Here is an 8,866-nt window from a genome sequence, read left to right on the forward strand (position 1 = left end):
CCCTTCCCCTCTTGGCCCGCGGGGGGAAGGAAGGCGGATCAGGCTTGTACAGGACAGTAGCTTAGCTTAGGCAGGGATCCCCTTCCTGGGTGTGGGAGGGGAGCCTGCCCAGCTCATGGCCCTGTGCCTCTAGCTGATCAACAGCGTCTGCGGGCCTGCCAAGGGCCCCTGCTTCTCCTCCAGCACGGATAAAGACACAGAACCCTGACTTCCTCACACTGCTTTATTGCAGAATCCAAGAGGGGGGCGAGCCAGTCCAGCCCCTCTGTTCACCTCTGGGCACCAGGGAGCTGAAATCAGATAAGACACCTGGCAGACACAGCCTGGGCAGCACCTGCACCCTAGGGCCCCTTAACCGGGCAAGCCTTGCCACGTACTGCCCAGACAGCCCTCCTCCCCCGAGCCCTGAAGACAAGGACAGGAGACTGTGCAGTCTACATTTGAGGACTTCCCAGGTCCCTGTAGAACACGTAAATTTGAGAGACAAGTGTAGATTGAAGGTAGGCCTAAGTTCCAGAGTTCTGGCTAGAAGGGCTGGGGTCTGTAGCCCCGAGGCAGGGCGGGGGCTTGGCCTGGAGCCCACACTACAGAGGACAGGGTCAAGTCTGGGTCAGAAGTACCAGTTAGAGGGTGCTGGGGGTGGGAGATTGAATGCTGGGACCCAGGGGAACCCCGTGTGGGGGAAGGGCTGGGACCCAGAGGTGGTATCGCGAAGAAGCCAAAGTCCTGGACAGCCTGAGCCGGAGTTCCGGCTCAGGGCCCTGCCTGGCTGCAGCCTTGACACAACACTTGGTCTCCATCCGGCACAAAGCCCTGGCCCACCAGGGAGGTAGAGCAGCGGGCACAGGAGAAGCAGCTGTGGTGCCAGTGTCGCTCTTCAAAGGATACGTACTTGCCTCCACCGAGTCCTGCGGGGAGGTAGGAGTTAGTTCTGCAGTGCTGGACCGCTCAGCCGCACCCAGCCACCCCTGCTCCCACTCCCCTGCCTGCCCTCTGACCACACTCCACTCTGACCCTGCGCACACTCCGGGTCCCACCTGTGATGGGGCGCTTGCAGCTGCTGCACTTGGGTGCAAAGAGTTCTCCAAAACAGGCTACACAGTAGGGGTCGTCCTCCCGGGAGGTGAACTGCTGCCCTGCCAGGGGTGTCTGGCACCCGGTGCAGACCAGGCACTCGCGATGCCAGGGCTGGTCACGGTATGTCACCCCACCCTGTGTCAGTGTCTGGAGGGGGGGGTACAGCATCACTCAGCAGGCTGAGCCATGCTCCCACGATTCCTCCACTCCCACCTCCAGGCCCAGCCCTGACCTTGCTGCAGCGGGCACAGCGAGGAGCGAACTTGTTCTCGTAGCAGGGAACGCAGTAGTGAGCGCCCTTGTCAGGTACAAAGGAGCGGGAGCCCAGTGGTTGCTCACAGCCGCTGCATAGGAAGCAGTGCTCATGCCATGTCTGGCCCCCGTACTCCAGCTTCCGGGACCCTGTGTATGAGGAGGGGGTGCAGGGAACAGGGGTCCCACTCAGAGGCTCTCCCAAGGTTATAAGGGCCACCCCTGTGCTTCCCCCAGCAGAATGTCCATAGCTTCCAGTGCTGTAGCAGAGTGGCCTCCGGGCACACACGGCAGGAGCCCGAATGTTGGACACTGAGGCCCAGCACACATGAGGCCCCTTAACCCGGATGTGAGAGCTTGGACGTTTGTTTAGCACCGCCCTCCCCTTGCCCCAGCACACGTCAGCACTCCCTCTGGGAATTCCAATGACTATACAGAGGCTGTGAAGACAGCTTGTCCAACGTCATCTCCAGACGTGACAGGTTCAGTATCCGCAGGAGACCCTACACAGGCCAGCCAAGCAAGTGTCTGCTCACACAACGTTCTCACGTCCTTGGCATAACAGGTTCGGCACACACCAAGTCCTCCTCTCTCCTGTGCATGTCTTTCTCCATACGTGCTAAATCTTCACACATTTATGAGGCATGCAGCTCCCACACAGACTATACCCTCTGCACACCCCAGGCTCAGGCTACCCAGCCTGACCATCTCAGCATACCCTTAGCTCCTGCATGTCCCAAATATGAAGCCTTCATAGACGCCATGCACCATGTGTGTACAAGACCATACAGTACGGGCCTTGGGAATGTTTCACGCTCATCACATTCTACACCTGCCAAGCTCTCACGTGTTAGCCCCAGCACCCCGATCCCTGGGTATGGTAAGGCCTCAAGGGCAGATAAGCACTATCGACCTTACACACACTAAATTTCCACAGCATGTGGCATGTGTGGATCTTTACGCACGCCTGGCCTCCGTGGATGGCACACGTAAAGGCCCTTCCCGGATGCGGGTTCTGACACAGGAGGAGTGGTAGGGGACGCACCAGGCATGACAGTCTCCCCGCAGGCGGAGCACTGTGAGGAGAAGGCACTGCAGTAGCAGTCATTGCACAGCAGCTCGCTGTCCTGGCAGGTGAAGGGTTCGTCGGCCAGCGAGCGCTGGCAGCGACAGCAGCGGAAGCAACCCTCGTGGAAGTGGCGGTCTTCATAGAACAGCTCCTGTGCCGGGCAGAGCAGGCAGGGATGCTGGCACTGTGGCCCTGGGGTGGGGAGGGATTCACCCTCTGCTCTCTCCCACCAACCTCCTCCTCTTTTGGTCCTTACCCTTGAGTCATGCCCGATAAGTTGCTGGCACTCGGCACAGGTGTTGGCGAAGGTGTTGTCATAGCAGGGCACGCAGTAGGGGCCACTGTCTGTCTGGATGTACTTACGACCGTACAGGGACTCGCTGCATTTGGCACAGTCGAACGCTTCACTCATGGTGATGGTGTGAGTGAGCCCTGGGTGGGGGGGACACACAAGAGGACCAGAGGTCCCCCAGGGGGGCCATGGCTTAGTCCCTGGCAAACACTCTTTGCATTCACCAGAAACCCAGAGGCCAGGCCTAGGAAAGGCAGGTGTGCTAGGTGCAGGTGTGGCCCGGGGATGGGGCATGGGTGCTTCTGGAAACCCAGGGGCTTGCACGTTTGTTTCTGCATTTAACAGTTGGGGTAGGAAGGGGTCAGGAAAAAAAAAATAACAAAAACCAGGAAGCAGAAGTTGTTTTCTTATCTAGGCTGTGGCAGATCTGGGGGGAGGGGGCTTTTCCTGGGTCAGTGACTCATTTCCTGCTCCAGAGTGAGTTTAGCTGCCACGGTCCCCACTGTCCCCAGGGTGGCAGGAGCAAGGACCAGGGCAGGGAGCCACCCTACCCCACCCGCACCAGAACAGCATTTCCACCCTCCCTGGTCTCCCAGGAAAGGCCCGAGGGATTGGGAGAGAGGACTGGATAATGTGGAAAGCACAGGGACAAGAATGGGCTGTCCCTTCCCTGACCGGAGCCAGGAAACAGTAGAATTCTAGAGGGCCACAGGACGGATGAATGGCGGAGGGGGCCGGTGTGAGAAGTTGAACCTTCCCTCCCAAGAGAAATCAGCCAAGCATCAAGAACTTGAGAGGCTCCGGATGGGTTTCAGCAGGAAGGAAATCCTGCAAGCTGGATCCAGCCATGCTTCCCCAGCTGGGCCCTCTGCCTCATCTTCCTCCACCCTGCTGTGTCTCCGGTCACACCAGCCTGGGCAGCCGTGGCTGCGGCAACTGCAGCAGCTGTGATGGTATACACGGCCAGATGTCCCATGCTGCCAGCCACAGGGGACAGGGAAGGAAAACACGACGCCCAGGATGGTCAAGGGGCACCCGGACAGACAGCAGCATGCCCCTTACTGCCTGCTGCCAGCCACCAGCATCGCCCCTCCACCTCCAGGACCTTCCCTTTTTCCGGGGGTGATTTCTCTCCTCCTGACCCTGGTACACACCCGGATAGCCTCCCTGCATCTTTTCTCACTCATCAGGGTTGGGGTGGTGGACGTGAAGGGGGAGGTGGCACCCGAGCCATCCTGTCCCTGGTCAGGGCCCCTCTGAGATGGGAAGGAAGAGGACAGGGGGAACCCTGGGAGTTACTGCTGCAGACACCCAGCCCCCCAGCAAACCTCAGACACTTTCCATTTTCTCAGGAACAAAGCATGTTTGTGGGATGAGGTCATCCACACAGCTGCCTCTGGAACAAGAGTGTGGGGAGCAAAGGGTAGGGAAGTGGGGTTCCCAGCCCCTTTTGGCGACTTCAGCCCCCAGTTCCGAGCTCCCCACTCCTGGCCGCCTCTACCAGCAAGTCTGCTCTCTCAGGGATGGGGTCCCAGGGTGTTGGAGAGACACCACCAAGGTCCACAGGGAGGGACAGATGCTCTCACAGCTGCAGAGGAACCTGGGGGAGTTGGAGAGACACAAAGGAACCCACTGCCCCACTCTCCTCCATCGGCCTCCTGTGACTGGCAGAGCCCACGGCCTGCCCTGGCTCCAGCTGAAGGAAAAGCCCTCTTCTCTCAGCCAGCCCCAGCAGGGAAATTCTGGCCAGAAAACATTGCTCTGGCTTAAAGTGCAGACTCCAGGCGCCGGCAGCCGCCCCCAAGGCCAAAGGGCCCTACTCTCCTGCCCAGTGGGCTCCTCCTGGGTCCCAGGCTTGCCTTCCACACCACAGGAGTACACTGGGTTCGAACCCCATGCCGAGGACGCGAGGTTCATAGCAGCTGGGGAATTCAGAGCAGGGGGGGCCTCTTGGGACTGGAGTAATGCCGTAGGGTGGAGGGTAGCCCTCCTCCAGTTCCCGCTCGCTGAATCACTCAGGCCTGGGCTTCATCTGGCCTAACATCTGAGGACTGCCTGGGCTGTCAGTCACAGGGAACAACACGGGGCCACGCAGGTGGAAGGTGGCCATGTGTCCCCATGGGAGGGCCGCCCTGGCTCTTTTCCTTCCTTCCTGGTTTATCTAGCAGCAGCAGCAGTAGCAGGAATCTCCTTCCCAGGCCCTGGCTAGCCCCCGGGCCGACCCCTGGGAGGCAGTCACCCCTCTGAGCTGGGGGCACCCCAAATAAGGTATGGGAGTGGCTTGTTTCCTTCCCAGAATCCCCCAATCCTTTCATTCCATCCAGCTGAGCCCTGGGGAGGCAGGACGGAGGGAAGGGCACCAGCAGGCCCACCTGTCTCTGCCTGTCCTTCTTAGCCCACCCCAACCCCCTTTCCTGGCAAGGCTGGGGGACCCAAGGGACTGGAGAGAACTAGTTCCTGTATTCTCCCTGGTGAGGGGGGCAGGGACCGGGGAGACTGCTTCATCTGCCAGATGGCGCTCAGCTCCTGTCCTTAACAACACATCCTTCCCCATATACCCTCCTCTACCTGAGGCAGACACACACACACACACACACACAGCACCTTAAGAAGATAACCACTTGGCAAGTGGCTGCAGAACAGTGAGCTGTGAAATTCAACCCTGACTTTGAAAGCTGGCTCCTCACTAGCTAGATGACCCTGGGCCAGTTACTCAAACTTCCAGACTCCCCCCACCTTCCTTTTTTTTTTCCCATCTCACTAGCTGACCTAAGACTCCTTCCACTTGCCAGAGTGGTGGGGCTCAGCGAGTACCTGGCGGGTCACCAGTCCTCAGTATCTAGCTGCAGTCTGATGATGCCAGTTTCTGAGGAAGGCCTGCAGCAGGGAGCTGGCGACGTGACCTGGACCTACTTGCAGAGGCCCAGGGAGAGGACAAGAGGTCCCAGGCCCACCGGGCTGGCTAAGGACAGCAGTGGGGCCAGGAGGGGCTCCAGTCCGCCTAACTCCAGGGAGTGTAACTCAGCTCCCGCAAGCAGGTGCACAGCTACCTAGCTATATACTTGTCTGCTCTGCCACTCCCCCAGGCACCTTCCATCTGACCTCCTGAAAGGCTTACAGCATAGAGCCTCGTTTCCACTTCATAGCCAAGCACTGGAGGCCAGGGAGGGGGCAGAGCACATCCAGGCTCACTCAGCTAGCAAGTGTCTGTAGGCACCACCACCTCTCTCTAGAAATGCCGAGCTGGTGCTGGAAGAGGCACAGGAGCCGTCCCAGGGCCTGGCTCTGCTTCCCAGCCAGCCCTGCCACTGGAAGACACCCAGCAGCCTTTCCAACGACCTGTGCCAACTGCTCAGCCCTTTTGTCCCCCGCTTCCTCCCTCCTGCCCAGGAGCACCCTGGCCAGGTCCCACACCTGCCAGTCAGTCAGATGAGAACAGACCTCTCCTCCCCCCAGGGGATGACAGGAGACTTAAGGGGAGAAATCAAGTTACCCCCCCACCTCCTTCGGGGGGGCCCCCAAGCTACCAATCCAAGCCTCTCTGCTGTCCTCTTCCCCTTCAGTCAAAGCAGTGTAGGGGCGGGGGCAGGATCTCTCAGCAACTCTGGGACTGCCAGGAACAGTTCATTCACCCCGAGTCCCCTAGGGCTGAAGCTGCTGGACTAAGATGTGAGTTTAAAAATAAGCCGGGGGCTGTCCTGGCAGCCGTGTCTGTGTGTGGGGCTCCTCTTGCTTTCCATCTCACATAGCACTGTCCCAGGTCCCCTGCCTTACAGGGGAAGGCTTGGCTCAGAGTCTTTCCCGTCCCGTGTTTCACGTCCACCCCAACCCCCCGCCTCACCTCCCCCTACCCCCCTCCCCAGCTTCCTATTCATCCTGTGTGGGCCTCCCAGGTTCTTGTCCTGGGCTGAGGGCCCCCGTCTGTCCAGCTGCGCGCCACTGGATCGCGGTTTGGGGGCCCTCTTTGTGATCAGACGTCTCTGTCTCCCAGGGGGCTTCTACCTGGAGCACACGCCAGTCTTTAGGTTCTCTAATGCGCCGAAGGTCCTGGCCTCCCACCCCTCCCCTGTAACATTTCTGTATGCCCAGGGAATGGGGAGGGTGGTCCTTGTAGCCCTCCTACACTAACGGATTGAGCAGGACGTTAACGCTTCAGGCCCCTCGCAATGGTACATGTCCCGTCTGGTCCCTGTTTCAATGACCGCCGCAGCCTCCCGCCGCTCGCGTCCCTGGGTCTCGGTCTTTCCGCCCCTTTGGGCTTCCCCGGAGCTTGGTGTCTCCAACCCTCCCGGTCTCCCTCTCTTTCTCTCCGGATTTTCTATTTCAAACTTGGTCCCCTCCCCGTCCGACTCTCGTACTGGCCCCCGCCTCGCCGGGCGGCCGGAGGAGCAGGGCAGCCCCGGAGGCACGCTGCGTCCCCAGGAGCGCCCGCCCGGGGCGCCCGCCAGTCCCCAGGGATGAGAGCAGGGCCGGGGACCGGGGGTCGGCGGCAGGGCGCTCACCTCGCAGCTGGCGGCGGGAGCGGGACGCGGGTGGGGCCGGGCTGCAGGGGCCGCGTCCCTCGGCGCCTCCTTCCTACCTGCGGGCCCGTGCCGAGCGGGGCGGTGCGAGCTGCCGGCTGCCCACGGACCGTGCGGGCGAGTGGGCGCGCAGCCCCAGCCCCGGCGAGGAAGTGCGCGCGGACCCGCCCCGCCCGGACCCCGCCCCCCAGCCGGCCCCCAGCCCGGAGGGGGGGCAGACCCCGCCCCCACCTCCTTGGCGGCTTCCAGCTGCCCGGTCCCCCTCCCGCGGCCCCCAACCTGGCTGTCCCGACCACTCCCGGGCCCCTCCCGCAGCGCTCAGTCTTCTTCCTGACGCCCCCTCCCCACGCCTCCAACCCCCAGCCGCTCGCGGGTGGTTCCAACAAGGGGTGCAGGACGCCGGCAGCTCCAGGCCCTCCTCACCTAACCCCGCGCTGAGCTCAGCTCAGTCCAGTGTGTGAGGGAGCCCTTAATCCCATCTGGAGGAGGGAGTGTTTTCGACTCGGTTGTCATGGCTCTTTCAGTGAGGACCAAGGTGTTCTTTGGAAACTAGAGGTGGAGAGAGAAGTCCCCGCCCCTCACAGAAGGCCTTGACCTTCAAAAGCAGAAGCAGAGGTCCCCATCGCCTCCCCTCCAGCTGCACCCTGGCACCCAGAGTCAGGCCACTCCACGGTGCCCAGGAATAGTGTTGACTCTGGAGACACAGGCGAGACCCTAATCCTTGGCCCCCTGCTCTTAAGGCTTCTCCGGGAGGCGGGTGCACACAGTGGAGGAGAGGGGCGGGAGCCACTGCAGCTACTGACCCTGGGCCTGGGAGGGAGGGCTGGCGCCTGCCAGGGACACCAGGCCCCTCCAGGTCCTCCAGGCCAACCCCCTTGGGATCCTCGAGGCTTGTCGCTAGGAATAAATAGACTCAGCTTGGAAGGGAGGGGCAGGAGAGGGGAGCAGCTCTGCTGTGTTGTTTGCAAAACAAGAGACAACAAACCAAGCCTGCAAATAACCTTAACATCCAGGGTAGAGATGCCGGTGCCCCAGGAAGCTCCCCACACTGCAGACCAGGTCAAGCCATGCTCCAAAGGAGAGATAAGCCCTTGTGGAGTGGGGGGTTCCAGGGACCCTCCCCTTCCTTCTCTGCACCATAGGCCTGAGCTTCTGGCTCCCCTATTGGTCTGCAGGCCGGATTCCCCCTTCAAAAATGAAATAATTACTTGTTGATCTGTTCTCGTAAGGGCAAGGACTGGGTCCTTTTTGTTCACCATTGCATTCTCCAAACCAACCTACTCCAGTGTCTATCACGTAATAAATATCTGATGAATGACAGATACCGTGTTTCCATTGGAACCCTCTCCTCCCCATCCAGTTTGAACTCCAGGCACCTGTTCGCTGGAGTCCAGGCAGAGAACAGCCAGCTTGCAGATGAGCCCTTTGGGATTAGTTTTGCAAGGAATCCTTCCAGTTTGGGAGAATACAGGGTGGACTGCTGTTGGGGAGCTGAGAGTAAGTGAGGAGGGGGTTCTATCATGGGGTGGGGGTGGGCCAAAGGTGAGGAGCTGTGGGTGAGTTCTACAGATGGTCTGTTCTTTCCTCCCGGTTTAAATCTCTGCTGAACAGCCAACATGACAGTCAGGACCTCCTGAGTTTTTACCTTGCCCCAGT

The 8,866-nt window shown here is 60.4% G+C and overlaps 1 protein-coding gene across 2 annotated transcripts; it reads right to left on the minus strand.

Moving 5' to 3' along the window:
• Positions 1-209: 209 nt before the first annotated feature.
• Positions 210-7,363, minus strand: FHL3 (four and a half LIM domains 3). Of its 2 annotated transcripts, none has more exons than XM_058679165.1 (6): positions 7,270-7,363; positions 2,655-2,830; positions 2,375-2,549; positions 1,310-1,479; positions 1,038-1,224; positions 210-908 (listed from the first exon to the last, which is right to left on the minus strand). In XM_058679165.1, exons 2-6 carry the CDS (start codon positions 2,808-2,810, stop codon positions 754-756), a joined length of 843 nt encoding a protein of 280 aa, XP_058535148.1. In that variant the 5' UTR covers positions 2,811-2,830; positions 7,270-7,363; the 3' UTR covers positions 210-753. The 2 variants fall into 2 exon arrangements, with proteins under 2 accessions (XP_058535148.1, XP_058535143.1); XM_058679160.1 differs by having other exon boundaries at positions 7,193-7,338.
• Positions 7,364-8,866: the final 1,503 nt, after the last annotated feature.

Source organism: Ochotona princeps, chromosome 2 (assembly GCF_030435755.1).
Source record: "Ochotona princeps isolate mOchPri1 chromosome 2, mOchPri1.hap1, whole genome shotgun sequence".
NCBI classification, from domain to species: domain Eukaryota; kingdom Metazoa; phylum Chordata; class Mammalia; order Lagomorpha; family Ochotonidae; genus Ochotona; species Ochotona princeps.